Below are 26,594 nucleotides of genomic sequence, written 5' to 3'. Positions count from 1 at the left end.
AAACACAAAAAACACACAAGTGAATTACAAAATTGAAGTTCTGATAAATTCCACAGAATATAATGTTTTTCAAAATTTTATTCATTACCCAGCTGCAGTGCTTGTTACCAAGTAAGTTTTAAAAAGGTATACCCTCCCTTTAAAACAGGAGAAAACAAAGTCACAAATCAAATACCCAGTGTGTGCAAAACAACAATCATAACTTGAACTATTCTACTACTATTATTTACTATAAAACAAAAAACTTTTTTCTATTGGAGGTATTGCTGTGGCTATGGTTGTGTATACGGTTGTTGTGTATACGGTTGTTGACATAATTGTGAATACATGTATGGTTGAGAATACGGTTGTGGATACGGTTGTGTATACGACTGTTGACATGGTTGTGGATATGGTTGTGGATACGGTTGTGGATAGGGTTGTCGATTGTTGACATGATTGTGGATATGATTGTGGATATTGTTGTGGATACGGTTGTGGATGCGGTTGAGGACACGGTTGTGGATACAGTTGTGGATACGGCTGTTGATACTGTTGTGGACATGGTTGTGGATACAGTTGTGGATACTGTTGTGGACATGGTTGTGGATGCGGTTGTGGACACGGTTGTGGATACAGTTGTGGATACAGTCTTGTGTACGGCTGTTGACATGAGTGTGGATATTGTTGTGGATGCAGTTGTTGAAACGGTTTGGAAGATCGCTGTGGACACTAATCTCCAGTGTTCTACATTGTGCTGAGCTAAATGTATATCAATAACTAAATACATTTTATTATATTATTTCATATATTGAGAAATTCATACAAATTTATCAAGTTATTTTCAGTACAGACCCCCTTTCACAAGCCCATAACGCACTCTTGTGCACAGCGTGTTCACGCATGCAGTTTAAATCATTGTTTGACCTCAATGATAGCGGCCTATGCAAGGTGTCTACTAAACCAGAACTATTAATCACTGGAATGTAAAGCAATCTGTATTCTATTTTGGAATACAACACTCGTTCCGCTTCATTAAGCAGTTTACACAAAATTTGGTTTCTTTGAATAATTTGATAATACCCTGATTGTTGAAATTCTTGTAATAAAATTTTTCACATATATGTTCTTATAAAAATTAAATATTGTAAAAATACAACTTTGAGAGCTATTTTATATAACATCTTCATTTCATGAATATAGATTACATGTAGTAAAAAACAGAGAATGAATTCTATGTTATTTATATACATTATGAAGCAAACTTTAACATATTATCAGATGGACATGAGATCTAAATACCGTTTTAAAACCCACAAATACTAAATAAAAATACAATTTATCTACTGGCATCTCAAAAAGCTTAATTTTTTTAAAGACATAATTATTGTCAAAGCTATTAGACCAATTCATCATGTTACACTATATAAGGGTTTACAAGTTGCTGCGGCACATTCAGCAGCCAAGTCCAAAAAACACTATGGCAAACCCCTATGTCGTGTGGTAACTGCGCACTGGGTTCTTTTATACGTACATCACACTACATAAGTGACCAACAGCTTTATGTTCCATCTGAAGGATGAAGCAGTAATGGTTAAGTGTCTTGTTTAAGAGCAAAGAGTAACAATATTAAGTATTATAGAACAATATGTACGATATTCAATAAGAATAACAATATTTTAAAAGTAATAGAACAATATGTACGATATTCAATAAGAATAACAATATTAAGTACTAGAACAATATGTACGATATTCAATAAGAATAACAATATTAAGTACTATAACAATATGTACGATATTCAATAAGAATAACAATATTAAGTATTATAACAATATGTACGATATTCAATAAGAATAACAATATTAAGTACTAAAACAATATGTACGATATTCAATAAGAATAACAATATTAAGTACTAGAACAATATGTACGATATTCAATAAGAATAACAATATTAAGTACTATAACAATATGTACGATATTCAATAAGAATAACAATATTAAGTACTATAACAATATGTACGATATTCAATAAGAATAACAATACTAAGTACTATAACAATATGTACGATATTCAATAAGAATAACAATATTAAGTATTATAACAATATGTACGATATTCAATAAGAATAACAATATTAAGTACTAAAACAACATGTACGATATTCAAACAATCAAAATGATTTATGTACTAAACTTGCAATTATAAAACTTGCCTTGTAAACAGTGGTGTTACTGGGGGGTGGGGTATGCGAAATAAGTACTTTGAGATTAAAAATAAACTCGATTACATTGTTCACTATGAGCTTTTTGTGATAGTTTAGAAGTTTTTATAAACTAGTTTTCCATTCCATAACAAACAACTGATTTTATTTTACACTCTTTTCTATTGTTGGTTTGAGCTGGCTGGGGTGAGGTAAACCTGGCACCCATCTACAGGTTTCATTGTTGTCTCCACAGTGTAGCCCAGGGACTGTCCGGGAACCAGACTAAAGTTGTAATGCTGGATAAGCTTAGCCAGGAGAACACGAGCCTCGATCTGTTCAAATATAATTTTAGATAATTTCGGGTTGAACAAAGAACAATTGACTACAATAATTGTTCATTTAAAGTGGAAGGTCGTTTTATACTTTTAAAGAGAACTTCCTCGGAACAAGTTTGAACAGGTGATGCTGCTTCTAACGAAAAACCTACAAAACATTTGCATTATGCCACGGACAGTGTAATACATACATGTAACGTGGAGCATTGTCAAGGCTGATAGGTCCAGACAAAATATGTGAACATCCTTTGACAACAATTGAATAAATTTGTTTCTCGTTGACTTTTGATTGAAACCGATTAAAATGAGATACTCACCAGTGCAAATTGTTGACCGATGCAGTTTCTTGGTCCAATAGAAAATGGGGTGAAGGCACCTGATGTACTGAGAGAAAAAATTATAAACACCATTACACAAAAGTTTTAGCACATCATCAATTGATCCAGTAGCCTGCAAAACAGCCAACACGTGAGCCACATAAATTACATTTTCAATTTGACCTTTGCCATCACAACCCGAGGCTTCCCAAAGCTGTCCAATAAACACTCTGGGGTTGTACTGTTGAACACTGGTTGCTGTCTGGATAGACCATTCTTTCGCATACTGAACTTCATTTCTGCAAGCACTGTTTAAGTTTCTAAATTAGAAACCACTACTGAATTTGTGTGACCATTACATAGCTTTAGCGACAACATGAATGTCAGTTGTGCAAAATAACAATAGACCAATTGACTGATTGAGCTGCCAATGTTTACATGTGATCACGTGACCTACAAGTGGGTATAGAAAACCACAGCTACACAGTAGAGACATGGGAAGACTCGTACCGATGGACCATAATTGGCTGTATTTTCAATAAATAACACTTTTAACTAAAAACGGAGCCCTTTTTATCAAGTTGAATATAGTTGCATTGATTTAAATCACATTTGCTGTTTGATGTTCCCAGTATTCTACAACAAAAGAGGTTTCATAGAGTATGGTTAGACTACGTAAATTACTGAGGTTTGAGCAAGCTCATGCGCCGTGGATTTTGCGTTGTGCACGGCGTGAAGTTTGGCTGTCATGGGGGAGATCGGGAAGTTGTCCGACTCACAGTTCTCATGGCTGACAGCAACCCCTTCTAATCAAATAATTTGAGGGTGAGAATAAAGGGATTGTCAGCTTCTTATTGAAATTTTTATTGAAAATATTTGCAGCAAAATCATTACAATGAGGGCAATGTAAAACGACCCTTTCCGTGCACAAACACATGACATCGTGTGAACATTCTCTTGGAATTTCCTTTTAATTGAAACTATGTTTACCCATTACTGGCATTGTCAATGTTACAAACCCTGGAATATTCTTCAGTGATTTTGAAAATTTAGTCTTTTTTGAGCAAAATTTGCAACAGTAATCATGTCTTTTTAATGCACGTTTATATGCAGTACACCATGTTTGTTTACATCTAATACCCACTATAGGTCTCGTGACGCATGGAGCGCAATCGGTCTATTAAATTGTGAGTAAGAGCTCTTATCAAGAAAAGATCGCGGCAGCATAATTGGCTACGTTAAACTTTCACCCACAACTTTAAACCAAAAGAACTTGAACCATACAGACTTGGAAAATCAGCTGCCAAACTGCAGCAGCAAAGGAAATTTCATCTTTACAGACACTGGACACTATTGGTAACTGTCAAAGACTAGTCTTCTCACTTGGTGTAACTCAACATATGCATGAAGAAACAAACCTGTGAAAATTTGAGCTCGATTGGTCGTCGAAGTTGCAAAATAAGAATAGAAGAAAAAACACCCTTGTCACACGAAGTTGTATGCTTTCAGATGCTTGATTTCGAGACCTCAAAATCTAAATCTGAGGTCTCGAAATAAAATTCCTGAAATTACTTATTTCTCGAAAACTACTTCACTTCAGAGGGAGCCGTTTCTCACAATGCTTTATACTAACAACCTCTCCCCATGACTTATTACCAAGAAAGGTTTTATGCTTATGTTTGAGTAATTACCAATAGTGTCCACTGCCTTTAAAACAAGTACTAAAGGACTTGGGCAGTGGCTATGGTCTGAACGCTGAAAACTCTGACTCTTAAGAGACCATAGCGGCCACAAGCCCAGAACGGCCGCAAGGTTTGGCCTACTTCTAGTCACATAAATAGGTCAAAGTAAAGGTCATATCTGGATATGAAATTTTCCAATGTATTGTTAACATAGCAACCCAATTTCTAAACTCAAAACTATTTTTTTCTGTTTCATAGTATTTCTGATTGAAATAATCAGCGACAAAATTGAATTATGCCTAGGCGTTTTGTGATAATTAGAAGTGAATGGTCTATTTAGGGCTACCATGTCAGTGCAGCCAGAGACGTCAGGGACTTTACCTTTCATTGCCATGAAGAAATCGATCAGGGATAAACTCCAACGGGTTCTTCCAATATTTCCCATTCCTTCCACTGGCAAAGAATGAAATCTAGAAGACAGAGGGGAATCACTTTGTTACACACCAAATCAAAATAGAGTTTTAAATATTGCTTCAGGTAATGATTCAAGTGTCAGGTAATAACTTCGAAATAATAAATAAGAAGTTGAATTTCAATGTCTGAGCACTGTCAAATAATAGGATTTCTATAGCACCATTCCTTCTAGATCATCAACAAGAGGCAATGAATAGGCAATTTGTTTAGTGGTAGCAAATCATACCAAGGATTCAAACCCGTCCCAAACTAGGTGAAAGGCACGTGACGTCTTCTGCATTTATATCTCTGAGTTTAATAATGTGACCAAAATGCTTCAGAGAAAACAATTGCAGAAAACATGCAACGAGTAACAATGGATAGCAACAAACCAATCAAGTTATGGAAATACATCTTGAAAGTAACTTTGAAAGTGTGGACATAGGAAATATAACAAATATCTTGAGGAAGTTTGTTACAGAGACAAGATCCAGCATGTGGGAATGAATGATTGAACTTTGTTAAGAATACTCTACCCCAAGGACGGTGGATGCGGGTATCTTGGTGTTGGAGATGACACAGTCCGATGTTGTAATCCTCACCGTTCCAGCTGCAGGGGGACGCAGACGAAGGGTCTCTTTCAAAACCTGCCGAAAGAGCGAGACAAGAACCTATGAAATCTGTATCCCTAAAGAATTCACCCCTTGCAGGTTTTGTATCCTGGCTTGGTCACGTGGGGTTCATTACTATAGGCGTCAAGACATTGTGGTTGAGTAATTATTTGGAAATAATTCCGAAACTTTTTAAATACTCATAGTGCCCTCTCAAGATGGGAACAGCAACTAAAAAGGGGAAACTGGAAGCGCTTCTTCAATTGTTGTTGGATTGCTCATGCGTTAATTGTTCAATTATAAAATCCAGATTTGTTTGCATCTGTTTTTAAGAAGTTTTTCTTTTAAAGAGATATGGCCTGACATCCGAATGGCGGAATGGCGAGGGCTACACTTAACCAATTTGCGATATCCACTAAAATCAACTGCAAGCAAGGGCATGTTGCCACCAGATCCTGGGGCTGAGACAGGGTTACCCTTGTCACAGTCTGTAAGGATGTAAAGCATGGGTACATCCACTAGGAGCCTGGCAAACACTGGTAACATAATGAACTACCTTCCAATCTATTTGTGGAGCAGTTATGGGCAAGTGCCTGCTCAAGGGCACAGCGCAACAAATTGTACCCATTATTGTGGCTGCGCACCAAGGCAAGTAAAATTGGGAAATTATTACCACAAAAAGGTTAAAACTTTTTAAACCAGGACCCTTGAGGCTTGAGTGGTCAGTCACTTTAATGACTGGAGTGATTGCTTCTAGAATGTTCTCTGAAAATTACTTACGGCCACCATGTATTCCAACTTGGACAGATCCTCATACGGGATAAACTCTTTAGTGGAGACAACGGCATCAACTTCAGTTTTCAATCTGTAATTGGGCAGTACACATCTCAGTTATTATCTGATATGTGGATCAGGTTGGCTCAGCGGTTTCCTTCCCTGTCTTCTACTCTAGGGACCCTGGTTCAAATCCCATCTCAGACCGGAGCCCTGCATGCAGACTGGGTTTTCAGCCCCATCCTGATTGCCAGGGTTTTCTCACACATCTAAATCTAAACATTTCTTCTTATTTCCTATTTATCCCATTGTTTGCGCTTATTGTGCTGTTGAATGTGTAATATTCTCATCTCTTTTTCTTCAGCTGCGCCACGCATCTGGAACTCTCTACCACCTAATCTTAGAACTTGTCTTTGTACCACAACATTCAAATCTCTTCTAAAACCTTTTCTTATGTCACAGGTTTTCAAGGACTAATTTTTGTTGTGTCTGTTTTTCTTTGTTTTGTTTGTTGTTGGTTTTACTGCGCCTTGAACACCCAGCAGGGTGGATACGTGCGCATTACAAGTCTTATTATTATTGTAGGGACCGCCCCCTTGTAAGATAAAAATATAAGTAGTTTATTTTCACCCCCTAAAAATTTAAGAGCCTTCACACTAACCCACTAGTTTATCAACAGCCATATGCTGGACCCCCCAGTGAGGAACAGCAGGTAGGGGAGTGATGTGGTTTTGTGTGTGTCCCACAGCCAGTCATATTCTGGATGACTGTGAGTGAGGAAACACATTAAAATTTCGATCACTCCATAACTGGCTGTTTCATCCTTATTTTCAGGTATGTGGATTTCTGTTATACTTTAATTAAAAGTTCACATTACATAGCTCAGTTTAGCATCATTTTAGTCATTTTAATCTAATAGTAAAAGAGATATTTCTATTCAAAGTTGTTCCAAGACTTTCACTTAGGTCCATTGTTTTAAGCCCTATAGATTTTGCTAAAAAGGTGTTCTAGAAAGTTCCATTGAGTAATAGTTTTCTAAAGTTAATGTTTTGTTCCCTATTGATATTTTGATTAATTGATTTGGGTATATGAAACCCCATAGATGATTGATTTAGGCTAAGTTTGTGTTTATTGACTTTTCCATTTACTTGCAATTGGCGAGGAAAAGTCATGATAGTTTTGTAGATAAATACACTTTGGTAGTATCCATTGACTATAGCCTACATAGGGGTATAGCTAGGGCACACTTTGAGTCCATACCCAATGCACAGGCTGGACAAGGGCTAGATATAGTCTGAGTGGCACCACAACAGATGGTTTGGTAATCAGTGCTATGCCCTAAGGCTATGGTCAGGGTAGGCCAGAGAGGTTTCCATAGGAACAGGCTGGCCAAGGACAAGTGGGTTTTCTTATGTTTTTCTTAATCTATCCAATTCTTTGTTTTTCTTTAGTCAACCACCTTATGTTTTTCTTTGTGTCAGTTTATGACCAACAGTAGCAAAACTGAGAGTGTTTACATGATATATGCTGCAGAGCTTGTGTGAATGATTGTTTATCACAACAAGTGGAGTCAAGTTGTTTTGACTTACATAAAGGGGTTTCCCCAAACTGTCTTGTGGATTAGAGTTTTAAGTTGTAGATAGATTTGTTTTGGGTTTAAGTTGTTAATGTAGTTATAAGTCATATTCTGGATGACTGTGAGTGAGGAAACACATTAAAATTTCGATCACTCCATAACTGGCTGTTTCATCCTTATTTTCAGAACCCTCCCGCCCCCTTCACCTGGGCCCGAGGTGTACATTATTATTAATATTATTATTTATTAATATGTCAACTTGGTTGTGTGTCTGGCAAACAAACACAAATTTCCAAAAATAATTGAGACCGCATAAATGTTATGTACAAAACTGAAGTGTAAATCTAAATTCACAACATTCATCCATTTTAAATGTACAGTAACAAACATTTTCATATGAATTAGATAAGGTTAATGTTTGTATTATCGACATATCAATAAACACATCCTAATTTTAGTCAGAAAGCTTACTGATTATGAAGTTTCAAGAACCAATTTATCTGTGAAATGTTTCCCTCTAAAATGAAGTCATATGTGAGAAACAAAATTGTGAAAACCAAAGAAAAGAAAAAGCAATAGCTAATTTTGGTTTTAACAGCTTAAATTAAAGACAGTATGTTTACATGCAGAAAACTGAACAGAAATGAGAGTTTTTACCTGTACATAGCTTCTGGATTCTGACAAAGTTGTATCATCGTTGAGGCCAACAGGTTAGCAGTTGTCTCTTGACCTGACAGAGGAGGGAGAAGAAGTTAGTTAATGCTAATAATAATTTTGTACACCAATCAAACTTTGTACAACAAATTAGAATCTCATTCAACATAATAGGGCAAAAGATTCCACAATCAGCGAGATTTTCAAATTTGTTCATCAGATCATGGAAAGATTGGTTTAGTTTCAGGAAACTTTCTGCCAAAGCAGGGAGAGTTAGCAGCTCTGAGGAATAGGCTACCTGATAAAGTTACATGTTTCAGCAGTTTAAATTTGTTTTCTTATCTTTACCAGCAAGGAAGAAAGTTGTAAACTCATCCACCATCTCGTCCATGTCTAGAGCTCCAGAAGAAGAAGCTTGAGACGCTTCAAGGATGAACGCAAGGATGTTGTTACCAAGCTGCTCCCCCCGACCAAGAGCGCTTAGCTGACTGGCTATGATCTCTTGTCCAGTTTCACGTAAGACACCAATGGCGTGGCGGACTTTTGCACGGTAATCACGCTGCGTTTTGGACGGGTTGTACTAGAAGTAAACAAGATAAAACAATTTTTAAAACCATATGTTTTTTGCAATACTAATCCCAGTATGCAGGACCTACAACTTTAAGTCCAAATTGAAGGAAAAACTAATTATGGTATAGTATCTTGCTCAAGGACACAAGTCCCACAACTAGGACTTGAAACCACACTCTGCAGATCAGGAACACAAGACAACACAAGGACCAAGAAAGTGTTAGAATTCTGTGTACCTTATTCCATGGACTTTCAAACTGTGTCTTCATGCCTTTCAGGGCAATGTTGAACTCTTCATTAAAAGATGTTATCTTCTCAGGATCAAACTGATGGAAATTTGCTCCAAAGGCAACCTAAGAACACAAAAGTAAACAAGTGAAAAGATGAAGTTATTGGAGTCACTCGCATGTTAGAGTATCATGGCTAGATTTAAGTTGAATACACCATTGTTTGCTTGTTTGTTTTAATATCTCATCCCTAAAATGTTAACAGATTTGCACATACCTTACATGGTGTTAAGTTGGTCATGGTGGAAAACTTCCCATAAAATATATTTTTTAAACATAAAAGGGTGTTTCTTGCTACTTAAAAGACTGATCGAGCTTACATTTTTTACCGGTTTGTTATGTCATGTATTTGTTGGTTCACATGGAGTGTGAATACTGCTCTTTGATAACTATCAATGTGTTGACCACCAACTTTATATTATGAGATCTTAAAAGCAGTGGACACTTTTGGTAATTACTCAAAATAATTATTAGTATAAAACCTTACTTGGTAACGAGTAATGGGGAAAGGTTGATGATAGTATACAAAATTGTGAGAAACGGCTCCCTCTGAAGTGAAGTAGTTTTCAAGAAGTAATTTTCCACGAATTCGATGTTAAGACGTACCTCAGAATTAGATTTTAAGGTCTCAAAATCAAGCATCTGAAAGCACACAACTTTGTGTGACAAGGGTGTATTTTCTTCCATTAATATCTCGCAACTTCGATGACCGATTGAGCTCAAATTTTCACAGGTTTGTTATTTTATGCCTATGTTGAGATACACCAAGTGAGAAAACTGGTCTTTAACAATAACCAATAGTGTCCAGTGTCTTTAAATGCATACCTTCGCAATGATGTCAATGGTTGCCTTGTTCAGCTGGTCCAAGAGATGCACATTCTTCTTGCCATCTGCACTAGCACCAAGGTGCTTAACCAGCAGGTCCGAGCTGGCGTTGAACTGACTAATACAAGTCTTCAAGTAGCTGTGGAGGTGAACATTTTCATAGATTGCTACTACATTAATATTATCAACTAAATCTAAGTATTATCTTCAATTAGACTTAAATCCTTGATTCTGATTGGTCGATCCATCAACGAGAATGCGATATAAACCTATATGCATGGCCCATATCATGACCTGCGTCTTGTGTGTTCTATGTCACGCGCCAAGTTTGCTTGAAGATAAATATGTGGGATTTGAAACTTTGCATGGTGGAGATAAGATATAGAAGAGTTTGCGGTAACACCATGTAATAACAATCTCTAAATGAGTTGGGGTGGTTCTGAAAAGAACCGTTGGGTTAACTCGACGTTTCGATCAGTATGCTCTGATCGTCTTCTGGAGAATGCTGGACTCTGATGCTGCATGCTGCTTAAGTACTAGGCGGTGGATCAGCGGTGATGCACGAAGGCGGGAAATGTAGGCGGGAAGTGAACTCGATGATGCGTGGTGAAACCTGTTGTGGAGCCTTGGGGGTTGTGTGGGGGGTGTGTGCTCACTGAACCGTGTCAGTAGGAACAAGCACAGGGGACAGTGAGGGTGTGGGGCCTAGGTGACTGAGGGTATAGATGACCCAAAGCAGTCTAATAGTTGGGGCCTAGGGGGTGACCGTGGATATAGAAGATCCATTGGTCGGGAGAAGGGGGAGCCAGATGTCACTGATGTGGAAGCCGATGTCTTGGGGTACGGTGTCATGCTTGTGGATCTCGATGGCCTCTCTAATGCGTCTAGGGTGCCACGCTTGGATGGGAGCGATGATCTCAGCAGCATCCCAGTTCACTCGGTGGTCAGCGATGTGGGAATGCTTGACGATGGCGGATTTATCGAAGTCCCCCCTCCTTCCGTGTGCTCGGTGTTCCTTAAGTCTAGTGGGAAGGTTACGCCCGGTTTCCCCGACATAAACCTTACCACATTCGCATGGAATGCGATAGACTCCGGCACGGGCGGAGGGGTCCTTCTTGTCCTTGTGCGATTGGAGAGAGCCATGGAGTTTCTTCGGGGCGGAGTGATACACCTTGATACCTGCTTCCTTGAAGATGCGTTGGAGGCGATGAGAGGGGGGACCTAGGTATGGTAAACTAACTGTGGGTGTGTGTGTTTGACCTTGGGTATAGGAGACCCTTTGGTCGGGGGGGACGGGCTTGCTAGTCTTGACTTGCTTGGCGTTGTATCCATTCCGCTGTAGAGAAGTGGTGATGTGCTGCAACTCATGCTGGAGGCTATCCGGATCACAAATGGTATAAGCCCGTTGAACCAGCGCACGGTTGACTGACGACTTGATGGCTGGATGATGGAAAGACCGCTGATGCAGGTAGCGGTCGGTGTGGGTGGGTTTCCGGTAAATGCTGTGATGTAGGGTGCCGTCTTGGTTTCTTGTAATGAGAACATCCAGAAAGGGTAACTTTCCGGAATGTTCTCACACGCGCGCTTGGGAATGTGAAAAAATATAGCACGTGTGCGCTCCATATCCTTCGTCCTCGTTGGATATGGGACACAGAAGTGCTATATTTTTCTATATTCCACTTGCGCTTGTTTGATAACTGATATTGTGTATAAAACACTGTTTGCTTAGCAGAAGTGGGATATCAGCAGGGATGAGAGTCATTGCTGGCAAACGGGACTGAAACTGGGATCCAGATTTTAGGATGTATGCTAAAAAATTGCTTTTTCACCCTTTGGTAAAACCTCTGGGGTTTAGATTTCACAGAGTTGTTAAGAACAGTGTCCTCAGGAATGGAAAACCAGATCAAAGAGCAGGATTTCTTTATGGTGGTAAAACATAACAGCTGATTTGCTTCACCGGGCTGATTAAAAAGGCAGAATTCAGATAACAGACTGAAATTTCTAATCGCAATATTTTCTGCCAAGTGAAAATTAGCAGGGGACCATGAGTTTATTATCTTCCATTGTTTTGTAAAGGCATCCCAGCCTACAAGCTTTGCTTTAATGAGCCATGCCTCCATACAGTTTTCAGTCTTGTAACATCCTATCGCTTGTGTTTGTATATTGTGCTTGTATGGAAATAAATGTTGATTGATTTGATTGGAGTGAGAAACTGTATGGACAGGACAAACTGTATATACTAATGGTAATTTGGTTGGTAACTTGTATTTGTTTATCAAGATTTGTCTGTGCTTAGAAGTTTTATGAAAGTGGGCTCTGAGGAGCTTTTCTGTGCTAAGCCATTGTGCAATCCCAGCATTTAATAACCTTACCTTCGACTGAATGCAGGGTTAAATATTTCTCGTCGTTTGGCCCACAATGCGTGATCTTGCTCTGTAACAAGCCCATGGCCAAGAAATCGTGCACCATAGATCGTAGAGACGCCATCATAGGTCCAACCTTTTGGGTATTTAAGACTACCTGTTACAAGTATCTCCTATTAAAAAAAATGACAAGGGATCATTTACCAGCATTGGTAGATAACTTGAAACCTGATTTGTAATGGACACTGTGTAAGGTCGGCCATCTTTGCGACCAGTTGTGTTGTGCACAAGTTTATAAATTTAACTCATGATTGGTTTGGGAGTCATTAAGCGGCATGAAAAAGTTAGAATGCTTGCCACAGATTAAAACCCAAACCCTATTTTTCTTTAAAAATGGCGTTTTTTAAAACTCCATTACTTCCTCTTTGAAAGTGAACTTCTTACAAAAGTAGTCTGCTAACTTATCGTGCCGTCAATGGCTTATCCCCCCGAAAACAAAGAGCCCCTAACCTACTCCAAAACAAGTTAGGGGGGAAGTGTATTTTTCCAGCTGCTCCTCGTTTCTGGAATGTGTTACCACTGCATGTGCAAACATCTAGTTCTTAAGTAATAATAATAATAATAACATCATTTGTAAAGCGCCATATATCAAAAAAACGCTCAAAGACGCTGTACATTAAAAGGCAAAAACCACTAAACATTATTTAAAGCACAACAGCAGCTAAAACAGAAGAAACTTTAAAAAGTACTTTTAAATCTCGACTCAAAACGCATTTGATTTTATAGCTTATCTCACTTTTATTTACGATTGCATTTTCATTGTTATTTTCAATGTACATATATTTAAGTTTTTGTACAGTTTTTTGTAATGCTTTCTTCAGTCTGGCATTCTTCAGTCTGGCATTCTTGTAGACGTCTTGAACACTATAATGAGTTGATATGTGCGTATTTTAAGTTTGATTACTACTACTATTATTATACGGACAGAAAGACAAACAATATCGCCCTTCTGTGAGCATACCTTAATAGCCTGGACATCAAAGAAATACACAATGCACTGATGAAGGAACCAAAACACAATCACATCACCAAACTGGTCGCCCCTTGAGGAAAAAGAAAAAGAAAAACAGCGATTACTTAAAAACTATAAATGATTGATACAACAACAAAAATAGTTGATAGTGTCTTTGTAAGGAGAGAACTCACCAGTCCTTCACGGCATCTTCAATTAATTTGTCTTTCTCTACGTATTCTCTGACATCTTGAATGTTTCCCAAGAAAAAGCTAGAATAAAAATAAAAATAGAAAGCTAATCAGTAGTGATTGAGTATTACAAGACTCAAGAGAAAACATTTTAAAATAAAAACAATTTTTATTAAAGATATTCCTCAGCGATGTATTATTATACGAAGTTAAACTCCAAAACACAAGATATTGTGTGAATCTGGAGACAAAGTGAAAAACCACATTTTTTTCAAGTTTTCAGATAGTTTTCTCGAATATAACCTTATTTCAGAGGGAAATATTTTACAGAAAAAATGGTTCTACTATGAACTTCATAGGATCAGTACCCTTTCACGTACTACAAATAAACAATGATGTTTTTAATCTTGACCAATCCTGTACACAACCTTTAAACTCACCTTCTCCTCTTGGGGCCTGGGATATGACTGTATTTAGAATGACTGTAATGCAGAAACAACACCAAAGCGACGAACGCAATAAGACAAACCAAGAACACTGACCCAAACGTCATCACAAGCAACTCACTAATTGATGCCATTGCTGAACTGAAACGAAAAATGACACATGATACAAAGAGCTATGACCTATAAATGAGAAGGGAATGACTGCAAGAGTCAGGTGAAGAGTTTGTGTTACACACAACTCTTGTAAAACGCTATCCCTATGTACACAATGGTGCATGGAGGGGTGTGTGGAGCGGGCATTCACACTCAAATGGCAGCATGAGCATATGTAATCACCAATGCCTTGGTGCCCTTGCCCTTTCAAAAACAAAGCATGGTCTAGTCAGGCATTCCAATCTTATGTAGGCCTTTAGTCCAAATGAATGCCAGTCAACTTACCCAACAGCAAAGGCGCCCACTACAAAGTTGCCCCTAGCAAAGTTGCCCCTAGCAAAGTCGACCCTCATAAAGTCGCCCCTGATGAGAGTGTCACGCTTATAATATCATCAATATTGCCCTTTCAAAAACAAAGCATGGTCTGTCAGGCATTCCAATCTTATGTAGGCATTAGTCCAATCGAATGCCAGTAAACTCACCCCCAGCAAAGTCGTCCCTAGTCGCCTCCCGAAAAACTCACCCGCCATGAGTTTAAGCGATAAAGTCATTTCACCAAGTGTCTCCGCCAAATTGTTAGTTTGTGGGCTTATGTCTCAACTCTTTTTAGAAACTTTCAGGAAAGTACAAAAGTTAATGAAAATTAAACACATAAATTATGTTGCGTGCACGTACACCAAAAACCAACTAATTGGATTTTTTTTTTTAAATAGGCCCTACTTCAATTTCTACAGTCAATGTCAAACAAGTAAATAAAGTAAATAGACATCAAACCTCATCCCAACAAATTTAAGACAGTTTAAAGACGCTGTATCGTCATACGCACGAACGAAAAATGCTTGCCAAGCATATTTACCTTTGACACAGTGCGACGATAGCTGTTACATTTACCATCCCCGGAGGGCGTAGTCTAAATATAGATACGTGCTATTGCAATGGCATGGGATTATACGCACGATACGTGCTATTGCAATGGCATGAGTTTATACACACGATACGCGCTATTGCAATGGCATGGGTGTATACACACGATACGCGCTATTGCAATGGCATGGATTTATTACACGTCGATCGTGTTTATCTGTTTCTAGAGCTTTTCGTCGTGTTTTCATGTTTGAGTGTGCGCAACCACCGCACCTTATCCGTAGGGAAAGGACCTGCGGGTGTATTATGCGTTTTTGACGGCGCATCAAAATGGCCATGAAGAAGAGGTGAGGAACAGGAAAGTTACCTGGGCAGTATCGGAATCTGCCAGCAAAAGAAGGAAATCTGTGCAAAACAGAGATTATCAGAAGGAAGTACACAGCAGGCTAGGTCAATCCAGCTGATGCGAATGATGAGTTCCAATCAATGCGAGAGCAGTGTAAATTCATTAACTCAAAACTGTCCCAGTTTGTCAAACATCTGATGACAGTCCTGTCCGCGATCTTGTTTACTTACTACACTGTTCATGTTCTAGATCTACCAGTAGACTTCTACTTGTGGTCAAGACCAGAGTTTACGACTAGAATATTCACCAGAAGGTAGGCTATTAAAGTTTTACTCGCATTTTACTCGCTCTCCACCTATGTATTAATTTTTGCTTCAGTTCATTGCTTTCGTTAGGTTAGGGGTCCATACTCTCGACAAGCTATGCTTTTTATCGGGCCCCCCTCCACAAGTGATGATATTACGAAAATAATGTTTAAATATTCCTTCTTTTTTGTTTTAAAGTGGATTAAAGAATTAATTATAATGAAACGGGCTTCTTATTGATCCTGGGTTTTTTTAAGAAAGAGCTTGGTTTCGGGGTTTTTTATTATAACTTTTTTGTACTAAAGAATATGCCTGCAAAATAGCTGGAAAGGTCTCATTGATTAATTTTGTTTTCATTATAAAAAAATAAAATCTAAATAAACGGTTAATAAGGCCTATGTTTTCACACAGCATGGTCGTCACAGGCATGCAACTGTAACTTAAACAAAAAGGAGGAAATTACAAAATGTCACAAAATTTTGTACGATATTTTTCAATTGAAAGTACTGAGAATAAAAAAAAATTATATCAGCTGATGTAGTTGCATGCCTGACATCAGTGTGAAAACCCTTTTCTCCCTGGCATAGTCTAGGGACCCTCTAGAAAAAAATAAACAATACAACTGAAAATGGAGGGGAAAAACTTGGAAGAATAAATAAATGCCTTGTCGTGTAAACAAACGGTATCATAATTTATACTCATGGTCATACCATAAATGTGTTGTGTTTAATTTCACTTTTCAGTGATCAAGATAGTCTACTGGTGTCATCAATGCCAATAAAGAAAACCACAGCAAAGAGATTGTTTGGACCCATGGAGAAAGGAATGTCACTAGACCATGCAGACATTAACTCAGAACGGTTAGTAATAAAGTTGTCAAAGGTACAATCTTTCTGAAGGTTCTATGAAGAAGGGATGGCATTCAAGGACCTTGCAACTTGTCTTGTTTTATATATACTAAGGCTACTTGTGAACTGATCAACCACAACGACCGTGAATGCACAAAATAGATAATGGCCTGACGTTTCAACCCAGTCTAATTTCGAAGGCTAAATGCATACACTGTTAATTTTGTTTCTGAACAGACACAATAATCATAATTTGATGTTTGTTCACAAACGTCACTCATACAGGTTAAACAAATCTAGTATCAAAACAAAAATGGGCATGACAGGTTGTTTTTGAAAGAACATTTATTGTAACAATTAGGATGCCTTTTATTCCAAATTACGACTAAACAGAAAAACAGTTAAAACTTTTAACTTGCCAATAAATAGACAGAAAATGCCTTGCCTTTATGCACTGCAAAAACTGGGGTGTAAAAAATTAACACCAATGTATTTTCACTTTATTGAGACCCTAAAAATAACCCAAATTAAAGGAACACGTTGCCTTGGATCAGTCGAGTTGTTCTTTGAAAAGCGTAACCGTTTGTAATAAAAAGCATATGGTTAGAAAAATGATTCAAAAGTAGAATACAATGATCCACACAAATTTGCCTCAAAATTGCAAGGTTTTCCTTTTACTTTGCGAATTAACACGGTCGGCCATTTATGGGAGAAATTTGACGCCCACAGATGGCCGACTGTGTTAGTCGATGAGGTAAAAGGATAACCACCCAATTTCGCGTAATACTAGTGTGGATCATTATATTCTACTTTTAAAATATCTTTCTAATCATAATGTATTTTATAACAAACGGTTACAAACACTTTTCAAAGACCAACTCGACCGATCCAAGGGAACAAATGAGTGTTATTTTCATGTTGCTAAACACCCAATGATGTAAACAATAAGTTGTTGTTTGTACATGTATCTTTGTTTGACATTGATCTTGTGTCAATTTTAACACCCAAGTATGTGCGCGTGTATCCTTGAATGTTTCGTAAAAGTAAGCTGTTTCCAAAATCAGTTGTTTTTGTTATATCAACAAACTACACCTCTAGTAACTAAATAAACCTTCCAAAGGATATTCTTAGGAACATACATATTCATTTCAATACATCCTCTTGTAATAAAATTCTTCAATTTTCAAGAGCTCCAGAACACTTTAACTCGTCAAACCAAGGTGTATTTTTCTGATCTCATATTATTATTTCCCTTTCCCAGGTTTCCACAGGTAAAAGAAATGGTCAGCACATCCCAAGCCCAAACCGCAGCCCTATAGCTACATCACAGATTCGATGGAGAGGATTGCAGCTAAAAGATCATAAGTGGGCGGGGCGGGTACATGGTTATTTATCATAGCATGTCACTTTTTACTTTATCTGATGATAATCCACAACGCATTTCTTTCACCATTGCAAAAGTGCCAGCCCCATCCATAGAAAAACTAGTCTAGGAGAGACTTGATGGGATGAACAAGAAGTAAAGAAATTGGAAATCTCATTCTTTTCACTTTGAAAAACAAAACCACTTGTTTGTTTGGGTTGAAATCATACATGTTCTGTAGTGCAGCATTGCAACACTAAATTTAAAAGATGTGTAAACTATTTTAATTTGTGGGTCAGTCCATCAATGGTTTTAAAACCATTGGCGTTACATGGTTTAAAACTATTGCAGGTTAAATATTTTGTAACGTCTGTTTTATAGACACTTTTTGGTAGTTGTCAAAGACCAGTTTTCTCACGTTGAGTATCTCAACATTCATATGCAAAAAATGACAAACCTGTGAAAATTTGAACTCAATTGGTCATCAAAGTTGCGGTAAAATAATGGAAGAAAAAAACCCTTGTCACACCAAGTTGTGTGCTTTCATGTCTTGATTTTGAGACCTCAAATTCTAAATCTGAGGTCTTGAAGTCACATTTGTGGAAAATTACTTCTTTCTTGGAAACTAAGTTACTTCCGAGGGAGCCGTTTCTCACAATGTTTTACACTATCAACAGCTCTCCATTGCTTGTTACCAAGTTTTTATGCTAACAATTATTTTGAGTAGTTTACCAATAGTGATCATCTTGAAGATTGTTCATATCAGCCAAAATCACAACTATCAGCCAAAATTAACTCCCACTTTAATTTCCTAAATACATATGTACCAAGTGGAAGGTCTCATTTCTGACTTGATCATTAAATTTAACAAGTTGAGGTAAAATGACGTGTTCTTGGATCATTTTCTTGTCTTTTGAGTATGTCCTTGTTATGAATGATACACCTTTGAATTAATGTAATTTCTTTATCCATAGTTTGTTTTTGTTAATCTTATTCCTCATTTTGGCTTGACCCATATACATTGATGTGTCAATAGCATACTCAGTACTTCCACCAAATTCTGTGAAAAAAAGCAAGCATGTTACTCGGGTGGGATTCAAACCAATGACCTTTGCAATTCTAGAGCCAATTAGACTAGTTTCTATGACACTGCTCTAGAATTGCAAATACTAATAATATAATAACATGCATTTATATAGCGCTTAATACAAAGTTTCTAAGCGCTGCAAGGGTCGTGGGTTCGAATACCACCCAAGTAATTTGTCTGTGATGTTTTTTTTTCAAAGATTTTTGATAAGTTCCAAAATACAGTGGCTCACACGCATCGGTTTATATGGGTAAAACCACAATAAATATTCATAATCCCTGATGCAAATAAAACATATTCTAAATCTCATATTGTTGTTATACTTAACATTTTTGTGTGTAAAAAAAATTCACTATGTAGAAACCAGCTACATACAGCTGCTTATAACAACCCTCCTATGTCTCGATTGCAAAAATTAATGAGCTGAGCTTATAAATTAGTGTGGAGACACTCATACTAAAATATGCAACAAATAACAAGGGGAACAGATTGTGCGAGTTTTAAAAGTAGTTTGGGTTTGAACAATGGAAAAGTAATTGGAGTGAGACTTGAACCAGCAATCTTAAGATTAGCGTACATGCACTCTAACAAAATGAGCTAGCCAGCACTATGTTGGCTGTGTCCCTATTAATCAATTTCTGATGACAAATAGGGACACCGCCACCATGGGCTGGATAGCTCAGTTGGTAGAACACTTGTACGTTAATTCAGAGGTCATTGGTTCATGTCTCACTGCGGTTAATTTCTCTTTGTTCAAACTCAAGCAATTAAAATATTTTAGAACATGCTGAAAAATTGCAATATTATTTGTAATAAGAGCCTTCGAGGTCTGAACCCAATATAAACACCATTTGGTGCTAGAAACCTATCCCTTATTGATAAAACAAAACACATGGGATGAATCTACGGTTTATAGCACCAAGTCGCCCATGCTGCTAAAAAAAACATGCTGCCTATTATGCTGCATGCTGAAAAACTGTCATTATTGTGGATTTGCTCTGCTGCCAGCATGTCATCCCTGTAATCCATGAGCTGTGTGTGTGTGTGTGTGTGAGGCACCCATTTCACCTTCCTAGTGCAAAACTTATTCTCCTCCAGCAGCGTTATATCCCTGCGATTTCTACATCTGCACCATGACAAAACTTCTTGAGGGGGAGCTTGGGGTTCATGGCTTGTGCTTGTTAGCTGCAGAATGCAATTGACATGCTGCAAGCTGCTGTCTCTACAGCTCTGCGGTTACATTTTCAACCTCCTTGGAAGAGCGTTGAGATATTTCTGAAACGGTAGACACACATTATTGTTATTTACATTCAGGCATATTCATCCTAGGCTGTTTGACAATGTGTTGCTCTTGGGAAAACCAGACAACTGTGATAAGTGTACGATAGCCTTACACCATGTGAAGATCAGCCCTTCCACTATCTAAACTATTTGTTGTTGTTGTTGTTTTCCAAAATTACCAGTATATCATGCCTGCACCTGCTCTAAATGTTTTATTTTATGTATTTATTTTGTATTTGTATATGCCCCTGTAAATATTTCCCTAATTTTTGGTTTGTAATTTTATGGTTTGATTCATAGTGTTTTTATGTGTATAAATATTATTTATTGTTCTACCCCTTGCCTTGCTGTCTTTCTTCATTCAAGTTCAGTTAGTTTTCCATATACGTAAATATTGTTTTATGTTGATGAAATTCATCTATATATTTTCACAGACTGATTCAGGTACATGCAGCTCCTGTAAACCATATAGACATATTTTAACTTGTATTTGTACAAAAAAATAATAAACATTCAGAATACCTTGATATTGCTTTCTCTTCTTGAATTTGTTTCGCACAGCATCAGATTTGCCTGTTCTCCCCTCGCCTTCAGTTGTTTCTGAATCCGACTCCTGAAAAAATACAGAATTTAATTATAGTGCCCTATCCGTTTGCCATAATAAATTGCTGTAAACAAATTGTTGGGTTTTTGTTGTAACATGTTTTCAGATTTACATTTAACTTACACATTTTGGGTAGTAAAAAGCTTCTCTTAAAATGTTACTTGCTGCAAAGTATTGAGGCATTTGGTAAAACAAAGTCACGCAAAATAATCCATCTCCGTTTTAGCACGCATGTAAAAACGTAATTACCAGTTATGCTATAAATACTAGTATAACTTACTGGTAACATATTTTACATGCTGTAATAATTGTTCGTCTCACCAGGGTATCAGCAAGTATAGTATTGTAAGGGTAGCTATCAGTATTTACCGTATAAGTTTAATGTAAATCTGTAGATTATAGATATTTGTGTTTTGTGTCCTGATCCTACAAGTACAATAAGTACTCAAACCGTTTGCCGTTTTCTCGAGAGAAAATGATGAAAATTCACCCGTTTTCCAGAACGGTGAATAATAACGAAAGTGACAATAAACACGATTGGATCGACTTGGATAAAACTGGGGTAACACTAACAGTAACACATAAGGCTAAAATAGTGGTAACGCTTACTTTATTATTGAGATCCCTGTTGTTGTTCCTCACTTCCTTCCGGTCCTTTTGTTTGTCTTATGCCACACACACTCGCAAAGCTCGTGGGAAAGCTCCCCGTGTTCCACTGTTTTCTGGCAAGTGTTCTTGCAACAAGCACAGAGTGACGGGCTTACCATGAACAGTGTATCATCTCCGATTCCGCCATCTTTGTATTCACGACGAACTAACAGAGGGTGTAAGTCACCCTCGCAGAACAGCGTAAACAACTTTTATGAGCGAGAGGGCGCTATTGCAAAAACTGGTTTTTCTTTGACGATAGGGGGCCTTTAACCAACTTTTGACAACTAATGTTTACAACTGTTATTTCAGTTTAAAAACAAGTGACTAAAATAGTAAAAAGGCCAAATGTAAAAAAACATCCTACACCCCAAAAAGTAAAGTAATTTTTTTTAAGAAGACAATTTATTTTTATAAATTATCGGTCACATTTTACAAATGAATATTGAAAAATAAAGTACAACAATTTATGAAAATTTAAACAATTACTTCTTTAATCTAAAAACTAGGAAATAAAGTAAACCATCCTGATTTCTATAACCCAAATAAAGTAGTAGTGAATAGTAGGGGGCAACTTTGTTAGGGGGCAACTTTGTCAGGGAGCAACTCTGCCAGGGGGCAACTCTGCCAGGGGGCGGCTATGTGAGGGGTGACTTGAGAGGGGGTGACTTTGTAAGTGAGGAGGCAACTTTGCTAGCTAGGGGGGCGACATTGTAGTGGGTGACTTTGCTGCGGAGCGAGTTGACTGGTTTCCATCCAAACATACATGTAATGGGGTGAAGTGAAATACAGCCAAAGTCCAAACACATAAAAGTGTGATTTGACGAAAACGAAGGAGATGAGAAATTTGAGAATAGAAGTCACCAGTCCAGTGAGGGTAGCAGAAATAAACGAATCTACTCTCTCAAAGATTCTGGTCAATTATTAAGTTAAAGTATTAAGGTATAAAATATTGGAGTCATTTGGTCATGGCTAGTCGGATAACGTAACCCTCCTCCCGACGGCCTGTCGCACCTATTTCCGTCCTGTCGCACTTGTTTTTGTCCTGTTATGAACACTACGGATTGCCTCATTAAGTTAAGTGGAGGAATTAATTGAAAGCAATGCTGAAAGTGTCAAACACACACTTGTCATTGATAGTTTGGAAGAATTCATACAAATAAATACAAAATTAAGCATTTGAATATTAATTAATAGATTAAAAAATGTGACAGGACGGAATTGATACCTTTAGATCTGCATATTCGCATAAATTAAAAAAATTATTTTAAGTATTTGGTTTAGATACATGTGCTCCATGACCAGCTAGTCTATAATATACAAAAATAACAAAACTGATAAATCTGTTAATTAAGTTATTATAGTTTTAATTAATCATTCCGTCCTGTCGCACTCTAAGCGCTCGTTTCTCGTTTATAAATCACTTCAGGAGACCAAATCTCATTTTCCTTTTTTAATCCTGAAACTTTTAGATATTACTCTACATAGCTACTAGACCCAGTAACTGGGGCGCTGTACTCCTTTTCAACAATTTTTGACTTTATCTGTCGTACTAGCGCCCCAGGGAATGGCACAGAATTTTAACGAATACCCAGTTTTTCGCGACACCCAGCCACAAAAAATGCCTCAAAATGACAAAAAGACCAAACAAACTAGCTCAAAAATCGCCTACTCTATTCTCGATACGTCTAGGATGTAACATCAGGCATTTAATTGTACTCACGATCATTTTTTAAACTCCAAATCGATGATTTTTAACTCCGCATCGTGGAGCGATTGACAAGTCTGCGATTTTCGGATGTGTATGGTAACGAAACATGGCGTCGCGTTGTGGGTGGATGTCCATCAACGGCTGTTTAATGCTACACTTGTTACAGGCGTTGCAGCGAATGCTATACATTGTACACGGGGATGGGTACAGGCGCTGCAGCTAGCGAGTGCCCACGTGCGTTCAATCATGGGCAACGTAACTTATACGGTGCCGGGTTGTTGGAAAAATATCAGAAAGGGGGTGAAAGGTTCTCAGAAAGGGAATATTGTCTGAAAGAGGGGATTTTTCTGGTCATCGCCCCCCCCCCCCCCAAAAAAGGGGGAAAAATATGATAAATAAATAAAAACCGCTGTACTTCATCTAGGCCTACGATTTTTGTGCATGGTTAAATTGCTTCTTATAATGTTTAGTGCTGCCAGTGTCACTGTAGAATTTTTATTTATTTATTTATCATCTTTTTTCCCCCTTTTTTTTCCCCCTTTTTTTTGGGGGGGGGGGGGCAATGACCAGAAAAATCCAGACCAGCAGACTTCATCCAGAACCATCCAGCTTCATCCAGCAGACTTCAGACCAGAAAAATCCCCTCTTTCAGACAATATTCCCTTTCTGAGAACTTTTCACCCCCTTTCTGATAATTTTCCAACAACCCGGCACCGTGTAAGTTACGTTGACCATGATTGAACGCACGTGGGCACTCGCTAGCTGCAGCGCCTGTACCCATCCCCGTGTACAATGTATAGCATTCGCTGCAACGCCTGTAACAAGTGTAGCATTAAACAGCCGTTGATGGACATCCACCCACAACGCGACGCCATGTTTCGTTACCATACACATCCGAAAATCGCAGACTTGTCAATCGCTCCACGATGCGGAGTTAAAAATCATCGATTTGGAGTTTAAAAAATGATCGTGAGTACAATTAAATGCCTGATGTTACATCCTAGACGTATCGAGAATAGAGTAGGCGATTTTTGAGCTAGTTTGTTTGGTCTTTTTGTCATTTTGAGGCATTTTTTGTGGCTGGGTGTCGCGAAAAACTGGGTATTCGTTAAAATTCTGTGCCATTCCCTGGGGCGCTAGTACGACAGATAAAGTCAAAAATTGTTGAAAAGGAGTACAGCGCCCCAGTTACTGGGTCTACATAGCTACATACTTTTTTCACCCAAAAGAAAGACTTGAAAATTTAGAGCTCAGGATGACCACGTTTGGCTTTGGCCCTATGAGTTAAAAACGCCTCCAACAAAAAAATGGGCGCTGTATTCCTCTTTCGAAATTTTGACAATTTCGAAGAAATTTTGGCAATCAGTTGGGTCTACCATGATTCCTAATCCTAGAGAAGTAGAACTAGAAGTAGAACTAGTAAAAAGTAGTATGGTGAGGTTCGTTCGGCTATCGTCTACCGTCGTAATAACGGGAGCTAGACGTTCCACAGTGCGGTAATCTTCAAATTTTCTGAAGCAGCACTTTAAAGGAAGAAGAAGAAGAACGAAACCGCTGGTAGTAAAGTTCTAGGACTAGGAGTACGCTGCTTGCATCCCCATTTACTTACCCTCCAGATGACGATCTCAGGCTAGTCTAAAAACAGTGACTTGGTTGCTAGCTGCTTGCTGACTGCTCTGTATAAAAACAACGAATTTAAACACATACAGTACACACCTGTATCTCTCTGTCTCTGTTTATATAGTCTGTGCTGTGGTTTTTGTCGTGAGGAGTTTGCACTAGCTATATGCAGGAAGAAAAAAGGATTACAAAAAATATCAATATCAGTCATGCGAGAGACAGACCAAAGTTATTTCATCGCTTTATCTAGCTAGTCTCTCTCTCTAAACTTGCTGGTGTTTTTTTTAGGGCGCCCTCATTTATAGTCTTGAAAGTATCTATCTCCAGTGAGAGTCGCGGGAACCGTTGTGCTATCATTACTGCGACAAACATTTAACGACTTGTTCACAAGTCTAATATATATATACATAACTGGGTGCGTTCGTTTAGCTTCCCTGGGTCTCCCCCCCGCGGTGCTCACTTCCGGTGAGCTAGCCGGCCCCTGACAAGAGCTAGATCTCTATGAAATGGGTCAAGGGGTCAAGGCCGCACAGTGACAGGGCACTTTCTGTGGGTGGGGGACTGGAGTTAGCATATGGTATAATGAAGATCAATGGACTGGAAAGTCTGGTAGCATTTTGACAAATCTTCCTCCCTCCAAAAAGTAGAAATCATACAGTGAAAAGTGATATCAGAAATGTTCAACATTCTACACTGACAAATTATGGGGCACCCGTGGTCAATTAAAAATTGTTTGGCACTTTTATTTGACTGTTAGATGTATAAACCAAATCCTTTTTATGGTTTTACATACCAGTAAATTCATTGTTGTGTATAAGTTTATGGTTTACAAACCATTTTAAACTATTTTTTCCAAATCGCCAGACACACAATTAGGCCTGAAGGCCACTTCAAGGTGTTGGCTACAACTATTGTTTTTCCAGGTCCAGAGGTCGTTGCCACCATAGGGCTGAAACCCGGGTTACCTCTTTACAGTCCATACAGATGTAGGCTTGGGCATCATCAGTACGAAGCCTGGCCTGTAGGGCAGAAAGCACTACCTCCCCAATTTTACGTGGCAAGTGTCACGACCGAGATTCGAACCCACACTCTGCTGATCGAACACCAGAGCTTGAATCCGGTGCTCTTAACCGCTCTGCCATAAATAAAAAAATATATATTAAAATGTTTTCACTCTACCCAGGTCGAAATTCCAGTTGAACCTAGTTAAACTGGGTTTAACTGGAACTAGTTGAAACCAGTTGATAAACTAGTTAAACACAGTTAAAACCAGTTGGTTTAATATGGAAAATGGACAGAGACCAACTGGTTTATAATTTCAACCTAGTTGAACACAGTTAAACCTAGTCCAAACCAGTGGAAAATGGACGAGTTTGATCACTATCCAGTTGAACCAGTTGACCCCAGTTAGGTTCGAACTGGAATTTTGACCTATGGGTACTGCGATACCACTGGGCAAAATCTGTGTATACTTCAATT

At 38.1% G+C, this 26,594-nt stretch overlaps 2 protein-coding genes across 4 annotated transcripts; one reads left to right on the top strand and one right to left on the bottom strand.

The window, feature by feature from the left end:
* Positions 1 to 1,946: 1,946 nt before the first annotated feature.
* LOC139935599 (cholesterol 24-hydroxylase-like) lies at positions 1,947 to 25,344 on the bottom strand. 3 transcript variants are annotated; one of them, XM_071930126.1, is made up of 14 exons: positions 25,212 to 25,344; positions 14,280 to 14,426; positions 13,843 to 13,920; positions 13,658 to 13,739; positions 12,646 to 12,809; positions 10,274 to 10,412; positions 9,398 to 9,514; positions 8,940 to 9,171; positions 8,595 to 8,667; positions 6,368 to 6,452; positions 5,513 to 5,623; positions 4,905 to 4,993; positions 2,842 to 2,908; positions 1,947 to 2,521 (listed from the first exon to the last, which is right to left on the bottom strand). In XM_071930126.1, exons 2-14 carry the CDS (start codon positions 14,417 to 14,419, stop codon positions 2,369 to 2,371), a joined length of 1,530 nt encoding a protein of 509 aa, XP_071786227.1. In that variant the 5' UTR covers positions 14,420 to 14,426; positions 25,212 to 25,344; the 3' UTR covers positions 1,947 to 2,368. The 3 variants fall into 3 exon arrangements, with proteins under 3 accessions (XP_071786227.1, XP_071786226.1, XP_071786225.1); XM_071930125.1 differs by having other exon boundaries at positions 25,105 to 25,338; XM_071930124.1 differs by lacking the exon at positions 25,212 to 25,344 and adding an exon at positions 23,508 to 23,581 and having other exon boundaries at positions 1,950 to 2,521.
* On the top strand, positions 15,299 to 19,470 carry LOC139935706 (uncharacterized). The gene is made up of 3 exons (XM_071930247.1): positions 15,299 to 15,961; positions 16,697 to 16,813; positions 18,063 to 19,470. The coding sequence occupies exons 1-3, from the start codon at positions 15,789 to 15,791 to the stop codon at positions 18,118 to 18,120; spliced, it is 348 nt and encodes a 115-aa protein (XP_071786348.1). The 5' UTR covers positions 15,299 to 15,788; the 3' UTR covers positions 18,121 to 19,470.
* Positions 25,345 to 26,594: the final 1,250 nt, after the last annotated feature.

Source organism: Asterias amurensis, chromosome 1 (genome assembly GCF_032118995.1).
Source record: "Asterias amurensis chromosome 1, ASM3211899v1".
NCBI lineage: Eukaryota > Metazoa > Echinodermata > Asteroidea > Forcipulatida > Asteriidae > Asterias > Asterias amurensis.
The sequence above is the reverse complement of the archived record's forward strand: the minus strand, read 5'-3'. Positions and strand labels throughout refer to the sequence as shown.

What these genes read in the sequence shown, in the direction of transcription:
- LOC139935599 (XM_071930126.1), bottom strand. Translation starts at nt 14,419, where the DNA reads ATGGCATCAATTAGTGAGTTGCTTGTGATGACGTTTGGGTCAGTGTTC. An exon ending in AACCCTGCATTCAGTCGAAG is followed by an intron (nt 10,413 to 12,645) that starts GTAAGGTTATTA and finishes TCACCTCCACAG; the next exon opens with CTACTTGAAGACTTGTATTA. An exon ending in TTTCTTCATGGCAATGAAAG is followed by an intron (nt 2,909 to 4,904) that starts GTAAAGTCCCTG and finishes TTTTTCTCTCAG; the next exon opens with TACATCAGGTGCCTTCACCC.
- LOC139935706 (XM_071930247.1), top strand. Translation starts at nt 15,789, where the DNA reads ATGCGAGAGCAGTGTAAATTCATTAACTCAAAACTGTCCCAGTTTGTC. An exon ending in ACTAGAATATTCACCAGAAG is followed by an intron (nt 15,962 to 16,696) that starts GTAGGCTATTAA and finishes TTCACTTTTCAG; the next exon opens with TGATCAAGATAGTCTACTGG. An exon ending in GCAGACATTAACTCAGAACG is followed by an intron (nt 16,814 to 18,062) that starts GTTAGTAATAAA and finishes TCCCTTTCCCAG; the next exon opens with GTTTCCACAGGTAAAAGAAA.